The sequence below is a fragment of the Equus caballus genome, chromosome 1, assembly GCF_041296265.1.
Source record: "Equus caballus isolate H_3958 breed thoroughbred chromosome 1, TB-T2T, whole genome shotgun sequence".
Lineage (NCBI taxonomy): Eukaryota > Metazoa > Chordata > Mammalia > Perissodactyla > Equidae > Equus > Equus caballus.
In genome coordinates this window covers 157823593-157851246 of record NC_091684.1, presented here as the reverse complement: position 1 = coordinate 157851246, position 27654 = coordinate 157823593, and the positions used below count along the sequence as shown (strand labels likewise).

Sequence of the window (27654 nt, the reverse complement as noted above, 5' to 3'; positions counted from 1 at the left end):
CCATGTTGTAGCGTGTATCAATACTTTATTCCTTTTTATGCCTGGATAATATTCAGTGGTATGAATTCATTTTGTTTATCCATTCGTCTGTTAATGGGCATTTGGATTGTTTTCACTTTTTTTGGTTAGTGAACAGTGCTGCTGTAAACATTTATTTACAAGTTTTTGTTGACCTGTTTTCAGTTCTTTCAAGTATATTAAATGTGGAATTGCTAGGTCATATGGTAATTCTATGTTTAACTTTATAAGGAACTGCCAAGCTATTTTCCACAGCCGCTGTACCATTTTTCAGTCCCACCAACAATGCATGAGAGTTCTAATTTCTCCACATCCTTGCCAACGCTTATTTAAAAAAATTTTTTTTTTTACTATTGGCATCCTAGTGGGTATGAAGTGGTATCTCATTGTGATTTTCATTTGCATTCCCTCATGACTAATGACATTGAATATCTTTTCATGTACTTGTTGGCTGTTTGTATATCTTCTGTGGATATAAGTCCTTTGCCTATTTTTAAATTGGATTGTTGGTTTTTGTTGTTGAGTTTTAGGCATTCTCTGTGTATTTTGGATACTAAACCTTCATCAGGTATATGATTTGCAAATATTTTTGCCCATTATATGGGTTGTCTTTTCACTTTCTGATAGTGTCCTTTTTTTTTAAAAAAAGATTTTATTTTTCCTTGTTCTCCCCAAAGCCACCTGATACGTAGTTGTGTATTTTTAGTTGTGAGTCCTTCTAGTTATGGCATGTGGGACGCCGCCTCAGCATGGCTTGATGAATGGTGCCATGGCCGTGCCCAGAATCTGATCCGGCGAAACCCCAGGCCACGGAAGCAGAGTGCGCAAACTTAACCACTCAGCCATGGGGCCAGCCCCTGATAGTGTCCTTTGATGCACAAAGTTTTTCATTTTGATTAAGTCCAATTTATGTATTTTTTCTCTTATTATTCATGCTTTTGGTGTCATATCTAAGAAACCATTGCCAAATCAAAGGTCATGATGATTTACCCTTATGTTTTCTTCTAAGAACTTGATAGTTTTAGCTCTTATATTCAGGTTTTTGATCTATTTGAAGTTAATTTTTGTATATGGTATGAGGTAAGGATCCAAGTTCATTCTTATGTATGTAGGTATTCAGTTGTCCCAGGACTATTTGTTGAAGAGATTGTTCTTTCCCCATTGAACAGTCTTGTCATCCTTGTTGAAAATCAACTCACCACAGATGTACGGGTTTATTTTGGACCCTCACTTCTCTTCCATTGACACTGTTTTGGTTACTGTAACTTTGTAGTAAGTTTTGAAATCAGAAAGTTTGAGTCCTCTAACTTTATCCTTCTTTATAAGATTATTTTGACTATTTGGGATCTCTTATAATTCCATGCGAATTTTAGGATCTGCTTGTTTATTTCTACTAAAAAGGCAGTTGGAATTTTAGTAAGAATTGCATTGACTCTGTAGATTGCTTTGGGAGGGGTATTGTCATCTGAACAATATTAAGCCTTCCAATCCATGAAAATGGGATGCCTTTCCACTTATTTAAGGTGTCTTTAATTTCGTTCAGCAATGTTTTGTAGTTTCCAGTGTACAAGTCTTATGCATCCTTGGTTAAATTTATACCTAAGCATTTTATTCTTTTTGATGCTATTGTAAATCAAATTGCTTTCTTAATTTCCTTTTCAGATTGTTCACTGCATAGAAAGATGATTGATTTTTGTTTGTAGATCTTATATCCTAAAATTAGCTGAATTTGATGCAGCTAATTGATTGATGAAGGTGTTTATATGTATATATTTAAGCTTATCCATCTTGAATCTTATGACAACTTTCATTTTTTTTTTATAGAAAATTATTTGTCCCTCATCTGGGCATAAATGTACTACTCAATTTTCATATTTTCACCCCTAATTGATTATTTGACCTCTTTCAAATTTACAGTGATCCAGATTAATTTTTCTCTATCCTGATAACCATTTGTCCCAAGATTCTTATTGTTTATTTTTCCTTTGTGGTATTTACTTCTGGTTTGTCACACACACATATTAAATTATTTCACTATTTTTAACCTATCTCTAGAATTTCCATTTTTTCCAATTCTTTTCTTTATCCGTAGCATATAGTAATGGTTCTGATACCAATTCTGGTTGGGGGGGGGGCGTGTTTCCCACACCACGAAGCAGTTCTTTGATACCAGCTGGGTGTCCTACAGTTAAACTCAGTTCTGACTATCTGTCTGTAGTCTATCTGGAGATCCTCAGATCTCACAGGTTAAGGGTTCAGTCCTACATGACTGCCCCCTGCTTCAGACATCAATCACAAGTCCAGGATGTTGCCTGTGCTTCTGACCGACTGGCAGAATGTTCTAACAACCCCCTCTTTGAGTTCAATTAATTTGCTAGAGCAACTCACAGAACTCAGAGAAACATTTTACTTACTAGATTACCAGTTATTGTAAAAGAATATAGCTCAGGAACAGCCAGATAGAAGAGATTCATAGTGCAAGGCATGGAACTTCCATGTCTCCTCCAGGCATGCCAGTCTCCCAAATCTCCACGTGCTCTCCAACCTGGAAGCTCTCCAATACCTGGCCTTTTGGGTTTTTATAGAGGCTCCATTATGTAGGCATGATTGATTAAAACATTGGCCATTGGTGGCTGATTCAACTGCCAGCCCCACTCTCCTCCCTAGAGGTCAGGGGGTGGGACTGAAAGTTTTAACCTTCTAATCACCTGGTTGATTGTCCAGGCAACCAGCCTCCAACCTTAAGTGCATTCCAAAAGCAACCTCATTAGACATAATAAAAGACAGCTTTATGGCTTTCATCACTTGGGAAATTCCAAGGGTTTCAGGAGCTGTCTACCAGAAAAGAGGATGAAGACCAAATATATATATTTCTTATTAAAAAATCGCAATATCACATAGAGGTTTGAAAACTACTACTTTATAATGGTTTGAACCTACCTTAAAAAGAGCTAATTTTCTCTCTGTTCTTCCAGAAGAATTTCACTATTAGTTTATCAAGTCCTGTAACTAGTCCTCAGAAATCTTAATGTATATTGAATTAAATCTAAATATTAAATTGGGTAGTGTTATATTATTTGCTATCTTTAGACTTTACGTTTGAGACTCCATTTATTTGTGCTTCATTGTAGTTATACTTTCTTCGAAGAAATATCTGACTTCCCAAGTTAAATTGATATCCAAATATTTAACTGTTTTTTTCTCATTATTTAAAAATGGCACATTGTTTTCATTGTATTTTCAAGTTGTGTTGTTACTGCACTAAATTGGGGTTCACTTGCCCAATGTGCATAAACAAGCCAATTATTTATGGCATCAGTCTTTGGGAAAAGACGTCAGCTTTTTTCTGCGAGATCAATCCACAGGGAGAACAGGGTGTGTACCCTCAGATCTGTCTCTGATTCAGGATTTGCTGGCACATGGAAATGCTGATGGGACAGATTTTGATTGGTGGGTTTCAGGCATTTATGATAAGGTTTTAAACATTTATGGCAGGATTCTAAACATTTATGATGAGGTTCTAAAGTTTTATGATAGGGTTCTAAACATTTATGATGGTGTCCTAAACATTTTTGATAAGGTGGGGAAGGAAGTTTTAATATCAGATCTTCATGAATGAGGGACCCCTCACTTCTTATGAGTCTGACTTTCAAGTTCTGGCTGTGTCCCAGTCTTTGAGTTCCGTGGGAAGGAGGATCTTTGGTTCCACGGTTGTTTCAGGTGATGATTTCTTTTGTGCATGCCCTGGCTATATGACTTTGCAGATTTTCTGAAAGGCAGTTTTTTTTTTTTTTTTTGTGAGGAAGATCTGCCCTGAGCTAACATCTGCTGCCAATCTTCCTCCCTGTACTTGAGGCAAAGGCAAAGGTACTGGGGTGTAGAGGAGAAAAAAAAGTGGGGGGGGAGATTGGCAACAGGTGTTAGCTCAGGGCCAATCTTCCTAAAAAAAAAAGACCTCTGAGGCATATAGTAGTAAAATTGGCAAAAGTCAATGACAAAGAAAAAATATTAAAGTCAGCAAGACTTAAGAAAATAACTTACAAAGAAACCCCTATCAAGCTTTCAGTGGATTTCTCAGCAGAAAACTGACAGGCTAGGAGAGAGTGGAATGGTATATTCAAAAGACTGAAAGGCAAAAACTTTCAGGCAAGAATACTCTATCCAGTGAAAATATCCCCCAGACATGATGGTGAAATAAAAACTTTCTCAGATAAACAAAAGCTAAGGGAGTTCATTGCCACAAGACCCCCTCTACAAGAAATGATCAAGAAGGCCCTCATACCTGAAAAAAAAAGAAACGGTTTACAAAGCCTTGACCATGGCGATAAGTAGGCAGATAAAACCAGAAAATTGCAGCCTTCTACCAGAACAGGTTAGTGAACACTTTAATTATAACATTAAAGATAAAGGGAAGGAAAACATCAAAAATAACTATCATCTTGTCATTTTAACCACAAACTCACAACACAAGATGGAATAAATTATGACAACGATAATGGAGAAGGGGACTAGGAAAGGGATAGTATAGGCTTAGTCTAAGGAAATGAGAGGCTATCAGAAAAGGGACTATCTCATATATGAGGTTTTTTTATACAAACATCAAGGTAACCACCAAACAAATACTCAGAACACAGGCACAAATGATAAATAAAGAGAAAACTGAGAAAACTTTCATAGAGAACTACTAAACTGTTTTGTCCCATCTGAAATACACGGGATGAGAAAAAAGGGAAATGCAGAACAACCAGAAAACAAGGGATAAAATGGCAACAGTAAGGCCTCATATATCAGCAATCACTGTAAATGTAAATGGATTGAATTCTCCAATGAAAAGACACAGAATGTTGGGCTGGATTAAAAAAAACACCCAATAATTTGCTACCCCAGGAAACACAGCTCTAAAGACAACCACAGACTTAGAGTGAAGGTATGGAAGATGATACTCCAAGGTAATGACAAACAAAAGAAAGCAGGTGTTGCCATACTTAGATCAGACAAAGTAGACTTCAAGATAAAACAGGCAGTGAGAGACAAAGAAGGGCAGTATATAATGATAAAAGGGACACTCCACCACGAAGATGTACACTTATAAATATATATGCACCCAACACAGGAGCACCACAGTACATAGTCAACTATTAGCAGACCTCAAAAGAGATATTAACTACAAAACAATAATGGTACAGGACCTTAACACCCCACTTAGATAAATGGATAGATCATCCAGACACAAAGTCAAGATGGAAATAGTGGGATTAAATGAAATACTAGACCAGATGGACTTAGTAAATATATATAGAACAGTCCATCCAAAAACAGCAGAATACACATTCTTCTCAAGTACAAATGGAACATTCTTGAGGATAGACCACATGTTGAGGAACAAGGCAAGCCTCAATAAATTTAAGAAGATTGAAATCATATCAAGCATCTTTTCTGACCATAATGCTATGAAACTAGAAATCAAATACAAGAAAAAAGCTGGAAAAGTGAGAAATATATGGAGACTAAACATGCTACTGAACAACCAAGGGATCATTGAAGGAGAATATCAGGAGAGAAATGAAAATGGAAATACACCATACGAACTCATATGGGATGCAGCAAAAGCAGTCCTAAATGGGAAATTCATAGCAATACAGGCCCACCTTAACAAATAAGAAAAATCTCAAATAAGCAATCTTAAACTATACCTAACAGAATTAGAAAAAGAAGAATAAACAAAGCCCAAAGTCAGCAGAAGGAGGGAAATAATAAAAATCAGAGCAGAACTCTCATAACAAACTAACAGAAAGAGAACTTAAGCATACAATCCCATTTACAATCACAACAAAAGGAGTAACATGTCTAGGAATAAATTTAACCAAGGAGTTCAAAAACCTATACAATGAAAACTATAAGACATTATTGAAAGAAATCAATGATGACATAAAGAAATAGATATTTCACGCACATGGATTAGAAGAATAAATACAGTTAAAATGTCCGTACTACCTCAGTCAATCTACAGATACATTGCAATCCCAATCAGAATCCAAATGATATTCTTCACAGAAATAGAACCAAGAATCCTAAAATTCATAGGGGGCAAGAAAAGACCCCAAATAGGTAAAGCAATCCCGAGAAAAAAGAACAAAGCTAGAGGCATCACAATCCCTGACTTCAAAATATACTACAAAGCTATAGTAATCAAAACAGCATGGTACTAGTATAAAAACAGACAAACAGATCAATGGAACAGAACTGAAAGCCCAGAAATAAAACCACACATCTGTGGACAGCTAGTCTTTGACAAGGGAGCTAATTACGTATAATGGAGAAAGGAAGGTCTCTTTAATAAATGGTGTTAAGAAAACTGGACAGCTACATGCAAGAGAATGACAGTAGACCATTTTCTTTCACGTACACAAAAATTAACTCAAAATGGATCAAAGACTTGAAGGTAAGACCTGAAACCATAAAACTCCTAGGAGAAAATATAGGCAGTACACTCTTTGACATCAGCCTTAGAAAGATCTTTTTGAATACCAAGTCTACTCACGCAAGGGGAACAAAGGAAAAAATAATAAACAAGTGGGACTTCATCAGACTAGAGAGCTTCTGCAAGGCAAAGGAAATCAGACACAAAAAAGGGGCTGGCCCCATGGCCAAGTGGTTAAGTTCGTGCACTCTACTTCAGTGGCCCAGGGTTTCACCGGTTCAAATCCTGGGTGCAGACATGGCACCGCTCATCAAGCCAGGCTGAGGTGGCATCCCACATGCTACAACTAGAAGGACGCACAACTGAAAATACACAACTATGTACCAGAGGGTTTTGGGGAGAAAAAAGAAAAAATAAAATCTTTAAAAAAAAAAAAAGAAGCTTGGCAACAGATATTAGCTCAGGTGCCGATATTAAAAAAAAAAAAGTTTACACACAAAAAAAATCTCTTGCTGGAAGCTAAATCAAAAGAAAGCTGATGTAAAGTATTAACAAGTGACAAAATAGATTTTAAGGAGAAAAGAAAAAGGATACTTGATAATAACAAGAGGAACAATCTACTAAAATCAGGAAATCATCATCTGAAAACATAGCTGGGAAATAGGAAGACAAAAAGCTGATGCAGTTTCAAGGCGTAATTGACAACTATATGATGTGAAAGATTTTAATATACTTCTATTAAAAGTTAAAAATCAGCAAGACTATAGATAATTTGAAGTAGAAATCATCAAGTTTATTCAAATATATATATAAGTGTATACAGATCCCTACACTTAATAAAGAGAAAATAAACATTTTTCAAGTACACACAGAGCAATTACAAAAATTGGCTAGATACTAGGTCACAGGGAGTCAATAAATTTCAAGCAATTTATGTCATGAATAGTATTTTAAAACCCCTGTATTATAAACTTAAAGTCGATCCTCAGTAACTTCTTGGGGGGGAATTTATATTGGGCATTTCAAAATTTACAGAGCTGAACAATAATATAAGTACCACACATATCAAAACGTAAGGGATACATCTGAAGTAGTATTTACAGCTAAATTTGTGGCCTCAAAAGTATTAAGGGAAAAAAACCTCTAAAAATTAAATGAGTTGAATTCAACCCAAAAAGAGTAGTAATAATAATTGTAGTGGTGGTGGTAGTTTTACTTCTACTGCTGCTGCTACTACTACTACTACTACTACTACTAATGATGGTGATACTACTAATAGCTAACATTGAAGTGGTTAGTATGTCCCAGTTGCTGTTCTAAAGTGTTTGTATGTATAAACTCATAACAAACTCATGTGTAGATACTATCATTATTTCATTTTATTGACTGGAAACAAACATAAAGAAGCTTCATAACACTTCCAAGATTATTTAGCTAGTAAATAGCTGAGTCAAGATCAGAACCCGCCGAGATTTCTTAGCTAGTGAGTAGCTGAGTCAGGGTTAGAACCACCAAGATTACTTAGGAAGTAAATAGCTGAGTCAAAGTTAGAACCCAAACAGTCTGGTTTCAGAGAAAGAGGGAGCAAAAGAATAACAGAGGAGGGGCCGCCCCATGGTGCAGCAGTTAAGTTTGCACGTTCCGCTTCTCGGCGGCCCATGGTTCGCCGGTTCGGATCCCGGATGTGGACATGGCATCGCTTGGCAAAAGCCATGCTGTGGTAGGCATCCCACATATAAAGTAGAAGAAGATGGGCATGGATGTTAGCTCAGGGCCAGTCTTCCTCAGCAAAAAGAGGAGGATTGGCAGTAGTCAGCTCAGGGCTAATCTTCCTCAAAAAAAAAAAGTAACAGAGGAAGCCTAAAGAATGTAGAAGGGAAGAAAAAAATGAAGACAAGAGCAGCCATAAATGAAATGGAAAATAAAGAATAATTAGATAGGAGCAAAAAAACCAAGATAAACCTGGTAATATTAATGAAGAAAAATAGATTTAAAAAATAATATTCAAAACAATGAAGAGGATATAACTATAAATCATAAGAAAATATTATTAAAATCTTTGTCAATAAATTTGGAAACTTAAATGGATAAGTTTCAGGAAGATTAATTACCAAAATTGGCTCAAGAAGACTTAACCTGAATAAACCAATAACCATTAAATAAGTTGAATGGATAATCAAAATTCTCACCACACTGCCAAAGAGACACTGCTAGAAGTAATGAGAGTTTAGCTAGACTACTAAATGCAGGAACACTATATGAAATTAATAATGAAATCAACCAAACCAAAAATTGGTTCTTTGAAGAGACTAGTGAAAATAACGCCTCTAGTACAGATCAAGACAGAAGGAGATGGTACAAATTACCAACATCAAGAATGAAAAAGAAAGTGTCGGTATAGATCCTACAAGTAACAATATTGGCGGATTTTTAATGAGGTATTATGCATTAGTGCCAAAACAGTTGAAAATTTAGAAGAAATGGACAGTATCCTAGAAAAACACCTCTGTACAAAACTGGCAGAAGAAAATATGGAAAATCTGAGTAGTTTCATGTCTATTTAAGATATTAACCTGTAATTTAAAACCTTTCCTTAATGAAATTTTCATGCCCAAATGGTTTCACTGGTGAATTCTTCCAAACATTTAAGGAAGAAATACAACCAATCTAATATGAATTCTTTCAGAGAATTGAAAAGGAAGAAACACTTCCCAAGTCATTTTTTGAAACCCGCGTAAGTTGGACAGCAAAACTAAAGATATTATGAGAAAGGAAGGTTCCCAGACAGTCCCTCTTATGTAAAATTTTGAATAAAATTTTAGCAAGTCCAGAGATGGATAAAAATGATATATATGATGTGTTAAGTTTATTCTCAAAATGCAAGGTTATTTAATATTTGAAAAGGAGTCTGTGTAATTCACCACATTATCAAAATGTATGAGAAAAATCGAATAGTCATCTCAATAGATGCAGAGAAAACATCTGAGGAAATTCAACATGTATTCATGAAAAACACCGAACTCTAAGAAGACTAGGATTAGAAGGTAATTTCCTTAGTCTGATAGAGTATCTACAGAACTCCTATAACAAACATCATGCTTAATGGTGAACTACGAAAAACTTTCCCCCTGAAGTCCAGAGGAAGACTAGGATAACCACTATTATCACATCTTTTCAGCTGTTCACTGTAGGTCCTAGTCAATGCATTGAAATGCAAGAGAAGGAAATAAACAGTGTAGAGATTGGAAAGGAAGAAATAAAACTGATAAACTGATATTATTTACAGAGATGATTTTATATATAGAAGACTCAAAGCAATCAAACCATTAAATGTATTTAGCAAAGTTATTAGATACAAGGTTAATATTAAAAAATTAATTATATTTCTGTATGTCAGCAACAAGCATAAAAAGTGAAACTTGTGAAAAGAAACTATTTTAATAGCATAAAATATGTCCAAGCCTTAGTGAAAATCTAACAAAATATTCACAAGAACCTCTATAAACTACAAAATATTCTTGACAGAAATTAGATAATATATAAATAAATCCATGTTGGTAGATTGGAAGGCTTAATGTTTTAAAGATGTCAGTTCTTCTCAAGTTGATCTAGAATTTCAATGCTATCCCATTCATATTCCTAGCAGAGTTTTTTTTTTCTTCTTTTTGGTGGAAATTGATAAGCTGACTCTAAAATCTGTATGGAAATGCAAAGGACTAATAATAGCCAAGAGAATCTATAAGAAGAACAAAACTTAGTGACTTCCATTAGCAGATACCAAGACTTACTATAAAACTATTATTGATAAAGTAAGTAAGACAGTATCATATTGGCACAAGAATGGGCAGATGGACAAATGGAACAGAACAGAGAATCCAGAAAGTGACCACACATATATGGTCTCTTGATTTATGACAGAGTTGATACTACAACTCTTGCCGCAGTAAGAGAAAGGATAGTATTTTCAATAAATAGTAGTGGATTAATTGAATAGCCAAGTGGGAAAATATTTACAATGGCTCCTCTACCTCAAACAATACACAGAATTAAATTCAAGATAAATTATAGATTTAAAATTTAGAACTAATAAAACATTTGGAGGAAAACAGGAGAATATCTTCAGGATGTGGAATAGACAAAGATTTCTTAAACCAGATACCTGTCCCCCCCAAAAAAGCTAAGCATAAATGAAAACAATGATAAAATGGACTTTATTTTTTTATTTTATTGAGGTCACATTGATTATAACATTACGTAAACTTCAGGTGTACGTCATTATGTTTTGGCTTCTGTATAGACTACATCATGTTCTTCACCAAAAGTCTAGTTTCCATCAAAATTGGACATTATTAAAATTAAGAAGTTTTGTTAATCAAAAATCCATCAATAAGAATGAGAAGATGCACATACCCTACAATTTAGCGCCTAATATATACCTACGAACACTCTCATATGTATAAGGAGACACATACAAAAATATTGTTTATTACATCAAAAATTGGAAACAAATGTTCATCAGTGTGAGAGTGGATAAATCACGGTATATGTACCATACGTACAATAGAATCATATATAGGAGTTAAAATGAATGAACAAGGCCACATTTATTAACATGGATAAATCTCAAAAGCATAATGTAGAGAGAATAAAGCAAGTTGCAGAATAGATACATTATGATGCTGTGTTGGAAGTCCCAAGACTCTCAGGCTCGTTGATTCACTAGAATGGCTCACAGGACCCAGAGGAGTTGTTATACTCACAGTTACACTTTAGTACAGCAAAAGGACACATGAAAATCAGCAAATGGAAAAGGCTCGTGGGGCATGGTCCAGGAGAAAGCAGATGCAAGCTTCTAGGGGTCCCCTCCCAGTGGAGTTGCATGGAGACGTGCTTAATTTTCCCAGCAAAGATGTGTTGCCAACCAGGGAAGCTCACTTGATTCTTGGTGTCCAGTATTTTTATTGAGGTCAGTCGGGTAGTGCCGGCATGTAGTCATGCAGTGCCCACATGACTGAGCTCAGCTGCTCAGACTCCAGCCCTCCCCCCTCCACCTAGCAAAAACAAATACTTATCATAAATCACTTTGTTATGGTGATTATAACAAATCACTATAGTTATAATTAGGTATATCATAGTTGTAAAAGTGGCATAGCATGGCTGAAAGCCTCAGGCATACAAAAACACAGTACGCAGAACATTCCAAGGGCTCAGAAGTTATCTGCCAGGATCCAGCCAAGGACCAATCCTGAAGACAAGCCTGTCTTTGGAATGTACAGGGTTTGAGCAACCCAGGCATGCTGAGTTAACTCTTTCCTGCCCAGATGCCATATAAAGTTTAAAGGCTTGTGAATCAATACTTTATTAATGACTACATAAACCTTCACGGGGATGCTTAACACCCAGTTTAAGATAGAGGTTACCTTTGGGCTAGGAGGAGAATGCTAGGGAGAGGTACTCAGGGAACTTTAGTTTTATCTGTAATGTTTTGTTTATTTAAAAGTCCTGAAACAAATATGGCAAAAAACCTTAAAGTTTGACAAAGCTCTGAGTGATGGGGACATGGAAGTTATAGTCACTACACTTCTCTCTATATCTGAAAATATTTAATAATAAAAAATAGAAAAATTCTGTTAAACTTTTATAAAATGTAAATCACAGTGCTACATTAAAAAGGAAAATTTTTGTGAAATATTTAAAGAAACGGTTTGCTCCACTCTTCAGTATGCTGCAGTATTATCTTGAGATGACATTTTTTTCTTGATATAGATTCAGAAAGGCAATCAAGTTTGGCATACAAGAATTTATTAATCAATTACATTACAGCTTTGTTTATTCTGAATTTTAAAGAATAGTTGAATCCTGAAATTGAAGTGGGGTATCCAAGTATTCAATATACTAAAGATTAATGTAGTTGTCATACGTATGTGATGTATGCCTAGTATTACTTCTTCAAAAATTGACAAATTACTTCCCACCTCAGGCTCCTTTATCCTGTGCTAGTGCTAAGGCTAGTCACGTAGGTTTGGTGGAGAGTAAAAGGGACAAGCAAAGAAGAACAGTATTTAGGGAGCCGACCCTGTGGCCGAGTGGTTAAGTTCGTGTGCTCTGCTTCGGCAGCCCAGGGTTTCACTGGTTTGGATCCTGGGCGCGGACCTAGTACTGCTCGTCAAGCCACGCTAATGTGGCATCCCACATAGCAGAACCAGAAGGATCTACAACTATGTCCTGGGGAGCTTGGGAAGAAGAAGAAGAAGGAGAAGAAGGAGAAGAAAAAGATTGACAACAGATGTTAGCTCAGGTTCCAATCTTTAGGGAAAAAAAAGAACAACATTTGGCCTTGAAGCAAATCAAATTGTGTACTTCCCTTCCCTTCTCCCTTGCTCCCATAGAATTAGTCTTAAGATCAAACAAAAAAAAGGAAGCCTGTGGATTATATAAAGAAGAGGAAAGAGCAGTTGAACCTATTTGCGTTGGGAATGGGGGACTGGTCAGATTGTTCAGATGCTTTTAGCCATAATTTCTAGCTACCATGCTTCTTTTGTTTCCTCAGTTTCTCTTTACCTTCCATTAGTCCAATCAATTGACAGATTCCTTCCTGTGCTTACTGTGTGCAGGCCCTATACCTTGAGATGCAAAATAAGTGTGATCTTTTTGCCCCAGTATGTCCCTGATGATGAAATCAAGGTAAACAGTTTAAAAGCCAGTCAGTAGTTTTCCCTGTATATTGTTCTGTGAGGAAAGTCTGCTTAACATTTTTGTCATGATTTGCACATCCTACATTCTCAGCACTCATGACTCTAACTTATCTCTCAACAGATTATAAGTTATAAAGTATCATGGACCATCAGAGATATTTGAAATAGTCAAAGCTGTAGGTGTTAAACTGAATAATGCAATAGTCAGTTGAAAGTGTTAATGAAAGCCAAATCAATGGTACAAAGTGAATGCTACCAGTAGATGAAAGCTAGAAAAAGATGTTGCCTCCTTTATAGTAAAATTTCCTTCTCGTCTGTCTAGAGGTATTATAACCAACTCAGGCTGAGCCATTTTGTTTATAATACTGGTAATATATTAAAAGAATGACATGAAAAATATAAACCTCTTTTTAATAGAATAGTTGAGAAATTGAAACCCATAAATGAACCTTGAGCCAATGAAGCAAAAAAGTGGTTTATCTTGGTTTGATTTATAGTACAAAATTAAAAATATACACTCTTGGGGCCTGGCCCCATGGCTGAGTGGTTGGGTTCACGTACTCCACTATGGCAGCCTAGGGTTTCACCGGTTTGGATCCTGGGCACAGACTTAGCACTGCTCGTCAGGCCATGCTGAGGCAGCATCCCACACAGCACAACCAGAAGGACTTACAACTAGAATATACAACTATGGACTGGGGGGATTTGGGAAGAAGAAGAAAAAAATACACAGTCTTGTTCTCTTGACTGAAATGCCCTTTTGTGATTGAGAGATGTTAGAGTTGGCATTATCCTTTCATTTTCTACTGGGTTTTGAAGTTTGCAGTCTGATATTTAAGATGTTTTACAGAATATCTGTAGTTCTATATAAAATTCAGTTGTTTAAAGTGAACTGAAAAGTAAATCAACAATTTCTTATGATTTATTTTTCCAACTTGATACTGCCCAAAGACTTTCAATGGCTAGTGTGTATGTTGCTTCTTTCTTCGTATTCTCATGTTTACACTGTTGGGATGAAGCTATCTTGTTACTGATAGACTCTAAGTTAATCATTTTCAACCAGCCATCAGGATAAAAATAATATTCAAGTCCACAATTGAATTTTGCTACCATATAAGGAAATTGGGGGTTCCAAACTAAATATAATTATTACTGTATTACTCCCCTAGCTGGATACAGCTTTCACGTGGTTACTGAGACAGAACTGAATTAAAAATCTTTAAATAGGTAAAATACTTCAGAAATGAAATCTAATATTTAATTTCTGTTGAAACATCACAAATTTATATCATCATATGATAACTTTACCCTCATTATTTCCTTTTTCCCTTCTTAAATATAGTCATTCCCCAAGATCTCTCCTTTGACTTATAACTGTTTTCTGTGAATATTTATTTCCTAAGAGAAATTCTCTTCTCATAGTTTAACTTATCATTATATTTATAAGTCTTAAATCTACACATCTAGCCCTCACCTTGCACCTAGAATCTAGCTCTGTATTTCCATGTGTCTATAAAATATTTTCATTTGGGTATCTTACTGTAGCCCTAAGCTCAGTACACCTAAAGCAACATTTGCTTTCCCATACCTTCCCAATTGTTCCTTTTTGGTTATAGGCACCATTATTTTTAGTTTCCAGGCTAGGATCATAGAATCATCCTTTGACTCTTTCACTCCATTGTGCCCCACATATTCGGTTTGTTGTTTTTAAATGTTTGATTCACCTATTCCCAGCATTTCCTCTGATATCTTCCAACTCATAGTCCTCATAGCTTCTTACCTGAATAGACACTGGAGAAGCTGGGATATATAAGACAGATTAGATTCCTGCTCTCAGAGAACTTAAAAGAAATCGTGACAACTGCCTATTGCCTTCTACGTGAAGTTCGGTCTTCTCTATCTTGTAGATACTAACGGCAGCAACAGCCTCCATGTTCAGATGTCACTTTCTAGATCATTTTGTTACAGCACGTGTAGCATCACTTTCTAATTCGTCTTCCTTACTTCACTGAGTCATCGGAGATGCAGATGCTAAGTTTATTTTTGTATCACAGTGCCTAGCACAATACCTATCACATATGTCAGTGAATCTTTCTTAGATGGACGGATGAAAGAGCATTGTAAATACTTTCATATACTTTGTCATTCATTCTAACAACGACCTTGTGAAGTAGATTTAGAAGGCCTTTTAAAATCTTTAACTTTAAAGGTCTTCCATAATTATTCCCAATTTGTCTGTCCAAACTTCCTCTTTCTTCTTTCTAATATAAATCTGGTCAAATTAATCACTTTACCATCTCTTATGTACTCCCTCTTCATTCCTACCTGTTCTTTGAATGCTTCTTTCCTTCTCTGTCATGATCCAATGTATTCGCCTTTTTTGAAACCTTACTTTTTGCTCTAACCCGCACTGATATCTCTTTTGTATAACTCTTTTTGCAGATATGTTGCCTGACAGTTATATAATTTAGCAGTCCATTATATTGATCCGCATTATGCATTTTTATTTATATTGTCACATTCATTCATTGTTTAATGTAAAGTTAGTCTGATGTCCCCAACTTCATTAGCAACTTTGTGTAGTTGGCTCTGTTTTTTCCTCTCTTGTTGTCTGTCATGGTGTTGGAAACCCCAATATTAAAGGTTAGCTTTTTCTCCAAAGATGAAAATTCTGTATATATGACAACACAAATTGCTATTTAACGAAGGACAGTTGTGTGTTCATCCATTCTTGTTATTGATTTTCTGATTATCTTCTGTTATTGTAGTATTAAAATTTTATGACTTAATTCAGGCTAGTTAGATCATCAAACACCTAAAAAAAAAAGACAAGAAACTTTATGAATTGTTCTGTTGGAATATTATAACAGGTACAGGTGGACCATTTCTTTAGTTAATATGGCATGTCTGATAATATTAATTAACTATATTTTGCAATAACCTTTTTAGGCTAATTTTTTAGTCTTCTATATTTCATAACTGATAAAAAATTTAAAAGTTTTCTTGAAGGAAATATTGTACTTTGAGAAACTCACTGGTAACCACCATATATTAAATGTTTATGTATTTAAAGTAGCAGTTTCACATTGCATAAAGATAATTTAACTCCTCCAGGTGTTTTAGCCATAGTAAATATGGAACGTTAAGAAAAAGAAAATATAGCTTTCTATGAATTTCACTTTTCCTACTTACATTGGCGTCATTTATTTTATCATTAGAGAAAGAGGTAATAATAAAAGCCACCAAAATGTTTTGTATTACTGTCATTAGGAGACAGGACGTCTTTCTCACAAATAGCCTGCCTATTCTACTGTTGTTACTGTTTTTTCTTTTTAACTCTTGTATATACATGTATTTTCTCCAACTCTATGTGATCGACTTTTCCACTTGTTTGTTTAGTGTAAATACTCAACCTTATTCTTGAATAGATTTAAGCTGACTTGATGCTCTTTTTATTGGCCACAATTACTTCAGTCTCCTATTGTAAACTCCTCACCCCTTTAAAAACCTATGTAAGTGTGATTTGTTCTTTAATTATTTTCCTCATTGACTCTTTGCCTAACAATTAGAAATATATTGGCCTGGTGATATGGTAAGCCATCTGTAGAATACCTTCATAATTCTTTCCATTTGTACTTAACATTTTTCCCCAAACAAAGGAAGTTGTTGATTTTTTCCCGAATGTTCCAATGCAATGTAAAATTTTAAAATGTAATTCTAAAAATTTTAGACCTATCACAGAAAGTTTTTGTAATTTTTTAAAATCTTAAATTCTTACATCATCAGTAAGTTAATGTTATTCATATTTTAGGGATCAGAATAAAATTTACTTTTCTGCTACTTAAATTTAATATCAAAGTAGTGTTTAACTTGTGTTTGTGAGTTAGATCCTAGTGTGCCTATCATGTTTATTTTCAATGTTTAGTTGAATAGCTTTCTACGGTAGGTCTTGTGTCTATTGCTGTTCTTAATTTCTAATTGTTATGAATGTGTGCAACTTAACAGCCTCATGTAGATCAACTTTCTTAAGCTTCCTCTACCATTGACTTTTAAAAATCTGATTTATGAAATAGAAAAGAATAAATAAAAATTACTTGGATGTCTTTTCAAAACACACATCACTGGGGATTTTGATAGTTTATTCTGTCTCCCATCCTTCCTTGGAAATCCGTGGCTATAAGTGAATCACTATTGCTCAGGGAACTTGAGATGGCCTTCAGGTGTGTTAGTTTGTCTTAGTATTCAAAAAGAAATTAGCATACATAGTACTTGTTTATTTTTATTAAAAAAAGTTATCAAAATTACTCATGGTAGTGGTACTTTCTGAAAGTGGTATCTCATAAATAAATAAATGACTACAAATTTCAAATGTGTATTGTATCTAGTAATAAAATTATTTATTCTTCTCCTAAAGTGTTAAATTAGACAAATATTTATAAGAGAAGTTGTTGGTTATTAGGAAAAAATCCTGAAAATGGTGCCCTTTTTTGAAAGAAAATATTCAGACCTTAAGTAGCAAGTACTAAAATTAACACAAAAGAGAAATTCTTAAATAAAATTTATTTTCAGTCTTCATTCTTATTTCCTTTTGTCTTGGATAGCCTTCACAAAAGTGTATCTTTTTTATAACCAGTACCCTGAACGTTGCCAGGTTTCACTTTGTCTACTTTCTGGTCTTCCTCCAGTCTAGGTCCCTTCTTTTCTTCTCTCTTTACTCTTGAATTAATCCTCTACCTACTTCACAGGCCGATTCTTTGATGAAAATGAATCCCCTGTTGATCCGCAGCATGGCTCTAAACTGGCGGATTATAATGGGGATGATGGTAACGTAGGTGAGTATGAGGCAGACAAGCAGGCTGAGCTGGCTTACAATGAGGAAGAAGATGGTGATGGTGGAGAGGAAGACGTCCAAGGTGAGCGTGGGCCTGGCCTCCATGCTGTGACCGTGAAACCCACCTCTACGTATTTTGGTTGAATTTGTGTAGAATTTCCCCTACTTTTCAGTAGCAGTACAATCTTAACACAAAGAGGTTCTGTGCAGTTTTTCAATTTTATTTTGAAAATCATTTTATGATACTGATATTTGTAGATCTAGAAATAAATTATTTTAATTATTTTAGTTTTTAGTTATCTTATATGTTATTGATATAGTTACAATTTGAAACTCAGAATCTTCAGAAATTTTAGAATTAAATTATTTAAAATGGCTCTAGACTTTACCTAAAGGCAAAAACTCCTAGAAAATTCTTTTCCCATTTCTCATATGAAAGCATTTCATTATTCTAGGTACAAACATTGACCAGACAGCCTTTTTGGTTTAAAGGAAGCTGCAAAGGGAATGGTTTCCTCCACACTGAAGATAAGATTATTTCACTACTGATTCAGCATGGGAAGGCTGTTTTTGAAATTTTTTTCTGAGAGGCATAAATTTATATTTAGCAATCAGTTTGTGAAGATTTGTCTGTTTTATGTTTAATACACAGATTCAACATATTTTCCTTGTTAAGTGTGTTACTTCTGAGCTTTTAACTTAGTGAAAGTTCAGAATCTACCTGTGTGCATGCAGCCCTACCCATGCATGCATGTCAGAGTATGTTGCTTTATGGCAAGTTTTTAGGCTTGTTTTCTGCCTGCTTGTATCATTTAGTAGTATTTGTGGAGCTTTTTCTCTTTTCTGTAAAAGTTGATTATGAACTTAATGTGTGACGTGGTAGATTTTTTCATAATGATGCATGAAATATTTTTCAATGTAATCTGTCTTGATTTCTTCTTTAACTCTTTTAAAGGTAATTAAATTTTATTTAGGTTCTTCACAAGTATTGTTTTTATAAAACACAGAAGAAAATATAGCTGTCCTAGAATACTACATAGTTAATAGAAAAAGGGAAACTAGCGACTCTGACTTCCACCTAGGCATTGTTTTGATAGTACATTGTAGTTTTGGAAGAATGGTTATTGGGAATAGAAAAAGATTAATAAATGCTAAGAGTTAATATAAGGATATGTTAATGAGTACTTCTCAAACACTTTTTGGTACTATTGAATAAATTATACTCACCTTCTCTATAATCTCATCTGTTTTTCATACATTTTACCATTTTTTTCTTATTGCTTTTGTGATTTGTTTGGGTGATTTTTTTTGCAATTATTTATAACATTGTTTTAAGACTTTTTCATGCATATATATCATATCACCAGTTAGATTGTAAGCTCTTGGAGGGCAGGACTTTTCATTTATTTTGCCTTCTGTTTTGCTTGTATCTTTTTCTGCCGTCATATTCACCTCCTGCCGTAGTACTCAGCACATATAGGGCCCTCAGTAAATGTTGTTAACTGATAATTTTATGCTTTTTTCCTTGAGATTTTATTCTTATAACTGTGACTAAGGTAATAACCCTTTAACTTCTGGTCTTATAAGCTTGCTTGGTTTATACTTTAAACATTCTCTAGTTTTCTTTCATAAGGGCTTCCATCATCTCATTGGATAATTCATTCTCATTGGATAAAAAGGTTTTTATTAGAGCAATTAATTTCATCCATAATTGAAAACAATTTCTTGTATTTTTGGCTATCTTAAAGTTGATGACTTTTATCACAAAATTTCAGTTTAATATTTTTATGGTTTTTATCCATACTAGGTACATTTATCTTCAGTGCCTTCTCTCTCTCTTTTCTGTACTCTCTCCCACCCCCAGTTCTCACTGCCACTTTCCACTTTAGGTCCCCAGTAGCTTCGTGCTGCCCTCCCTTTCCTTTCACAAGAAAATGAATCCACTGCTTCTAAGGAATATATGAAAATGACCTAAGATGATATCCTCAATGAAGTAGGGAGAGGGTTGTTAAATTTTGGCGTTTCCTCATTTGCAAGTGAATCTTACTTGAGCTGGGGGTTGCCATTTAACATTTTTATACCATTTTGGGGTTCACTAGATGATAGCAGCAGTAAGATAGGGCAGCTACCAAGCAGACTCCCTTATCACAGGGAACAGAAAGATGGAAGAACATCAGCTCCAGCAAATAAAGAGGTATAAGTTTGGGTGAACTGACTAAAAAGGAATATGGGAGACCTAAATAATTTTAAACATCTTTTCAGGAATTCTTTAGTTATAGTATTAACTGTCCAAAAAGTGGGGAGGGGGAATTATAACTCTTCCCTAGCTTATCAATAATTTGCATTCAAAATGTTTATTATTAAGTTAGGCTATTTGGAGTTTAAAAGTGTTTCTTCAGAGTTTCAATGCAGAAATAATGGTTGGGTTCCCAGGCCAGTTTGCTCTTGTAGCCAAAGCAGACAGTAGAATAGAGTGGAAAAAAGCATTAGCTAGAGAGTTAGGAGACCAGCTGTGTATTGTTTTTCAAGTCACTTAAACTCTCTGGGCCACAATTTCTTCATTTGTAATGTGAGAGTGTTGAACTAGAATAGATAGTCCTTCTCAGTTCTAAAATTCTATGGTCACATTTGCAGTGGAATCACTATATATAACATAGGTATTATGGGAAAATATGTTTCAGATTTCAGCTTGCCTGAAACATCTTCCGCTAAACCCAGGAAAGAAAGTAGAAACTTTACTGCCATCATTGAGACTGCAGCCAGAGATATTAAATACTGAAGCATGCACTTTAGAAGCACTATTAAAGTTCTCACAGTAGGGGCTTTTCTCTGCTAGTAGTAAGAGTTTTTTCTCAAACTGTCGACTCCCTAGGATTAGAGATTCCAGCTGCAGGCCTGAGGTGCTGGCTTTAGCTAAGGACACTCTGGGTTTGGTTTCGGAAATTCTGCATCGTGAAATGGAGGCTTTGGTAGCATCTCTGCTGATAGGGAGCTGAAGGATTCCAGCTTCATGCATATTGATCATTTGGGTCAGCACTGCCTGCAGTGTGTTTTCTTGTAAAATTACATGCAGTTTAATTTTCCTGTGTTTGCAATCCTGGTTTATTTTTACTTTTAATTCCTGGTTTCCTGAAGCATCCTAAAAGAAATATTTTATTGACATTGGTGTAAAAAATTTTTTCCTGGCTTCTTTTAATGACCTATGAAAAGATTAACTAAAAGATTAACTTGGAAACAGTACACATCTGATGGATGTATCTTTTAATTCATTCTCTATTGTAATAAGGAGATGGGTGTTTACAAATTCCCTTTACTCTTATCTTTAATCCCATAGAAGTTCCACGTTTGTTTAATAGAATAGGACATGCATATTACTAAGTATATCTACGGAAGAATCTTAGCATAGTGCTTAAGTGCCTAGATTCTGGAGCCAGACTGTCTGGATTTGAATCCTAGCTCTACCAGGTACTAGCTCTGTGACCTTGTGAATTACCTAACCGCTATGCCTCAATTTCCTCATTTGTTAAACAGAGATAAATATAGTTACCTAACTCAATACTTGTTATGTGGATTATATGATTTAAATATTTGTTTGGCAGTTAGAACAGGGTCTTTCACATTGTAAGCACTATATAAGTGTTTGTTGAATAAAATAGTAAAAGTAAGTAAAAGCAAATAGTAAAAAAAAAAAGTAAAAGCAAATCTAGAATTTTTTCTGTCGGTTGCCTGCTTTACACTTTTGCCTGTGGATTAGTTTGTATATTTTAGTAGCGCCTCACTGCCTCATTGCCCCCAGCAAGTTCTTGCTTGGTAGAGCTTACTTTATGGAGGTGATCCTTTCTTGACTTCAGAGAAAATTTAGGAATTATTTAATAAGCTATGTATGTCTTTGTATTATATTTCCTTTACTAGTCATTTTATGTTGATGAGCTATTTACAGATTTTGCTGCTTTGTAAAATGAAATAAAATATTAGTTCATATAGTTATATTCAGTGGTTATGTGTTATTCTATATCAGGTTAGGTTAGGTAATTTTGTTATACTTTACAGATAAGTGCAAAGAAGTTGGTAGAAACTTGAATTCTAGTTAGAATAGCTACACTGAAAATGGACTCTAGTTAATGTAAATGAGAGCTCAAAGTAAGAAAAATGCAGTATTACAAAAGACCTATGAAATTCTGACAAACACTGTGAAGGTACCATATTAAAACTTTGCTAAAAAGCATGAAGTAATAAAACCAACAAACTCCTCCTTATATTTATAGAGGACTTTGAAAGTATAGACTGCCTTCATATGCATTATTTTGTTTTGAGGTAGGAAAAACAGTTGTCATCCCTTTTCTACAGAGAAAGTAGAGGTCCAAAGAGATTTAGGAACTGGATCATATTTGTTAAGTGCCTGCGCCAGGACTAGAATTCAATTTTTCTATTCCTAAATCTTTGCTTTCTCTTGTTTTCTCTTGATAATTATTCATTTAAAAATTCCAAAAAATAGCAGTATTTTTTCCTTTCAGTAGCTTTCCTGTTAAATTTCTAGAAGTTCTCCTTTGTATGATAGCTTTTTTCACTGTTCTGTGGTGATTAAGTCTTCCTTTAATTACTGAAGTCCTGAAAGATGTGTTTATAGCCATAAGGTGAGGTCTCATAGCATGGATCTTAAAGAGAGCTTTTGGGAGAGGTGCCAGTGATTATTTTCCTTTTTAAAACCAAAGTAATTTTTTTAAGTGCCGTGAGTTCTTTGATAAGAAATTAATTAGCATATTTTCAAAATACAAGTATGATTATGGGTATAATTTCAGCCTTTACACATAACAGATTTGGGGTTATCATATCTAGTGGATTACATGATTAAAGATATGAGATCATTTTGTTAGAATATGATGCAAAATTGTTGCCTGCAATTCTAAATGAGAATTTATAAAAGCTTGACAGGAAAGTTATTGAAAGGAAAAAGAAAGTTGGTTTGTTTGCCATTTTTTATGAATGAATGCAAAGAAGAAATAAGAACACATCATTATGGAAAGTTAATACATAGTACATACACCACATGGCATCTTTTTGAACAAAATTTTACCATAGGATATCCTAAAGAAGCTGAGAGTAGAAAACCTATCAAACCTAAAAGAATAGATTTCAGAAAGCTAGGTATATGTGTGAATTTGGATTCCAATTTATATCTCTCTTTAAATTATATAAAATTGTATTTCCAGACAGTTATGATAGTAACACCTCAACCTATCCAAAACTAAGCTATTGGGGAATTGTAACTGTGAACCAGAAAGTAAGAAAAGCCATTTTTTGAGGCTGTCAAAAGATGTCATTAAAAGCTGTGTACTTAAAAGGGAGCCTTTTAGGCTCTGATTAAAATACTTTTCATTCTTGTTCTAGAATAATTTTTTAATTGAAGTGTAGTTGACGTGTAGTATTATATTAGTTTCAAGTGTACAACATAGTGATTCAACATTTATATACATTACAAAATAATGTAATTTTAATACTCTGAGCAGTCTTATTTCAAAACCTGTAGTTTGTAGCAAAATTAGAAAAGAAGAGAAAGGTTGCTATTGGCAGATAAACTCACAGTAATGTGAAGTGACATTTGATAGCCAAGAAGGAGTCAGAAGACCTGTCAATAGCCAAATAAGTCAAACTCCAAAGCACTTTTATGGAGCTGCTTAATATAGCTACTCAAAGTGATTTTGAGGATCTTACAATATTATGTAATAATTTTTTTCTTTTTGGTAAAGAAAAGGTTAAGTTTTGGTCAGTATACTCCATTTAGGAAGTTACTGGTAAGCTTCTTTGCAGAGAAGCAAAGTAATTCACTAAAATGCTAAATGTTGGGATTATGAGTAACCTTTATTTTCCTATGTTTTATTTTATAATTTTTACATGATGACTATGGATTAATTTTATAATTAGAAAAAATTTGGTTTTTAAAGGCATAAAAATGTATGTAAAACAGTTTTTATCAAAGGTTTAATTTAAAGGACTAACCTTCATCTGTGTAGAAATAATATATTTATTTAAAAGGATTAATTCCCCAATGTTTGTGGGCTCCTAAAGTTTCACTAGCCATGTCTATCTAGCTCTACTTCTTTCTTTTTTCTTTCTTTCTTTCTTCTCTCCTTCCTATCTATCAGTCATCAAAAGATTTGTTAAAATTAAATAATCTTCCAAAATAATTACAGACTTTTTGCTCTTTAGCCAAGCAACTGAGAAATAGAACACGATTTGCAGGTGTAAAATAACAAGCAGAAAGCTACCTTAAGACTGAGAAAAAAGGGAGACATTATTTAATTGGATTTCTGCAAGTGATTTTAAAAATAATATTCTTGACACATAATTGTTTCCCTTACAGATGATGAAGAACGAGAACTTCAAATGGATCCTGCAGACTATGGGAAGCAACGTTTCAATGATGTGCTTTAAGTCCTAAAGGAAAACTTCGGAAAACCTAAAGTGCTGTAAAATGGAATAATTTCTACTTTGTTGTTTTTGACTTTTGTTGTAAAGATCAGTTATATCACTTGTAAAGATACATTGAGATAGACTTAAGGAAAAATTTTAATGAAGGAATGTACCCATGTACATATGTGAACCTTTCATATTGTATTATCAAAACAGAGACTTTTTTGGTTATGATACAGTTGAGCCAAAAACAAAGTAAACAAAACTTTAGTCTTTGCATTTAAAGCAAACTAATGTATATTTTACATTTTATTGAGCCCAATTCTTTCCACAAATGGACAAACAGGAAAAAGTTGTACAGTTTATATGTTGCACATAGCATAACCACAGTGAGAATAGTTATTGAGCTGAAAAACTTTTTTATATACTAATATATTCTTGTTGTCCCAACAGGTGTTCTGTTCTGTCTACCCCTCATCTCATGCTCTTCAAGGAGTTATACCTAGAATAGTTAAATAGAGGCCAAACACTGGGCAGCAAGTGTGCAAAATCACCTCCCTACTCCTTTTATTTTACATGAGTGCTGATATGTTTTGGCAGATAATCTTTCAGCTGAGGCCTGATGGAAGTTGAGATAACCTGCAAAGACATAACAATATTTATGAGTTATACCTTACTTAGTTCATGAAATTATGAAATGCATGATTGACAGTATATTTTTAATTTTTATTTTTTCACTTAATACCAGTACTGTTTAACTATAACCAGCGCTGGCTAAAATTTTTATATTTTCAGAGCTCAAGTTAGTGAAGATATTCATGATTAAATGCCAGATTCTGAAAAAGGCTAAATCAACTTTGAAATGATTCTGCAGTCAGTATTTCAAAGCTTCTCTGGTAGTTTTAGTGATCTTATTGACTAGACTTTTTCAGAAGTACTAAATAAGGAGTTTTAACAGATTTTTATTAATGCACAGATAAATAGAAGTACAGTGAGGTCTATAGACATTTTAATAAAATAGTTTAAAAGTTTGTAATAAAGATGAAGAATCTTTGTAACTACTTAATATGTTAGTTAAGAACCCATAAACCTCATATTTGCTAGACTTACAAAATTATTTTAAATGCATTTGTCTTTTTTGACACTGTTCAGTAGAATATGTAAGCTAGCTAATCCTTGTTTTCTGATTTAAAACACCTTTAAGTCTTATCCCCCTCCCTCAGAATGAAAAGTTTTGATCATAAGGAGAAATTTAAGCATATTAACTCTCTTTTTCAGAAGGGCTACTATTAATTGCACATAAACATGAAATGCTTTTTTTTCCCCCTGTACTCAGGTTCTAATCAAAATTTAAATGTATAGAAGGAAAAAAATACGTTGTTCACTTATTGGAGGTGCAAAAATTCTTAGACTTCAGTTCTGAATTATTTAGTGACCAGGAAAAGATGTAGTGATTTACTAAAATTGTTTTTTTCTACCATATCAAAATAAACAATTCATGCCTTTGCTATCAATAGAGTCAGGCCTACAGTGAATAGGTATGATAGTTCACAGAATTTTTTTAAGTGGAGTTAAAGGGAATTGATGTGCACTTTTGGGCATTAGGAAGGGAAGATATATCTAAAAATACTCCTAGTAATACTTTATATTTAATACTGTAAAATCTTTACAAATGAAAACCAAGAAGTTTCCTGCCTTAGTTCCTTTTGTCATAAAAACAATCACTTGGTTTTTTGGTAGCTATTACTTACACAGCAAAATTTCTTCCATTAGCAGTCTATACATTTTATAAACTGAGAAATCTTGCACCAATTGATAATATTTTGACTGTATTAACATTTTAGTGCTATAAAATTCTATGTGAATCTCTTAAAATTCTGACATTCTACAGTCTGTATTAGACATGCTGGTTTTATAATGTTTTACTTCTGCCTTAAGATTTAGGTTTTTTAAATGTATTTTTGCCCTGAATTAAGTGTTAATTTGATGGAAACTCTGCTTTTAAAGTCATCACTTACTGGGTTCTAATAAATTAAAGATTAAACTTGTTTCACTATTTGGCTGATTCCAATACATATACACATATCACACTCATGTGATGCAAATAGTTACATTTTAACATTAAAATTTGAGTAAATTGAGAATTCATTTTAATCTAAGATAAACTATAGAATGGCAGAAATTTTTGCTCTAGGGCTGTTTACTGTGGTGCTAGTTTATTTAAAAAATAATGAATGCTTCCTGTGTGCCCAGCTTTGTTCTAGCTAGTAAGAGTACTGCAGTGGATAAGACAGACCAGGTTTCTGTTCTCATGGAGCTTACATTCAAGTGGGAGCAGTCAGACAATATACAAGTAAACACATGAGCCAGATAATTTTAAATAGTGATAAGAACTATTAAAAGTAAAACAAAGTTCCATGATCTCTTAAGTTTCCAAATAATCAGGCTAAAGTATCATGCGCAAGAGGGTGAGAAATGAGGCTGAAGAGGTATGGAAGGGGTAAGATAGGGAGACTCTTACAAGTTCAGGTCACTTGCTAATGACCCATAAAGATAAAATGCAGCATATAAAACATACATGGAAGCATAATTCTGGGGAAAATGTGAAAATGACTTCAAAATCACTTATGAAATATGTCCCTTTATTTAAAAAAAAATCTTAAGATTGTGTGCCTTTTTGACTTCTCACTTGTATAATCCTGTAACAACAAAATTTGCTAGAATATGAGGACAGAGAATCTATTAAAAAACATACTTATTGGGGCCGGCCCAGTGGCGCAGTGGTTAAGTGTGCACGTTCTGCTTTGGCAGCCCGGGGTTCACGGGTTCAGATCTGGGTGCGGATATGGCACCTTTTGGCAAGCCATGCTGTTGTAGACGTCCCACATATAAAGTAGAGGAAGATGGGCACGGATGTTAGCTCAGGGCCAGTCTTCCTCAGCAAAAAGAGGAGGATTGGTGGCAGATGTTAAGGGCTAATCTTCCTCAAAAAAGAAGAAATAAAAACAAAACAAAACAAACAAACGAAAACTGTACTTACGAGGGAGGTAGTCACCTCACATAATGGCTGACCCTGGAAACTTCAATTCCCTCATGTGTCTGGCCCCATGGCTCCAATAAGACAAACAGTGTGACAATATGTTTCCAAAGTCTAGGTTATTGAGTCTTAACATCACATGTGGGCTGTCAACATTCAGTTCTAATTGGGCTACATCCAGTTACCTTTAAAAGACTCTCCCCTCTAAGGGTTCCAAATGAAAATTCAACCAGCTATCTCA

The 27654-nt window shown here is 34.4% G+C and overlaps 1 protein-coding gene across 3 annotated transcripts in view; it reads left to right on the top strand.

The window, feature by feature from the left end:
• GOLM2 (golgi membrane protein 2) overlaps nucleotides 1–26424 on the top strand; it is a 109045-nt gene extending 82621 nt beyond the window's left edge. For 2 of the 3 annotated variants that reach the window (XM_070237685.1, XM_023618587.2), the window contains one exon: nucleotides 24327–26424. In XM_070237685.1, coding sequence (XP_070093786.1) covers nucleotides 24327–24397 — 71 coding nt within the window. In that variant the 3' untranslated portion in view covers nucleotides 24398–26424. Of the gene's footprint in view, nucleotides 1–17879; nucleotides 18048–24326 lie in introns of all 3 variants that reach the window. The other variant, XM_005603351.4, reaches the window with a different exon arrangement.
• The last annotated feature ends 1230 nt before the right edge of the window (nucleotides 26425–27654 follow it).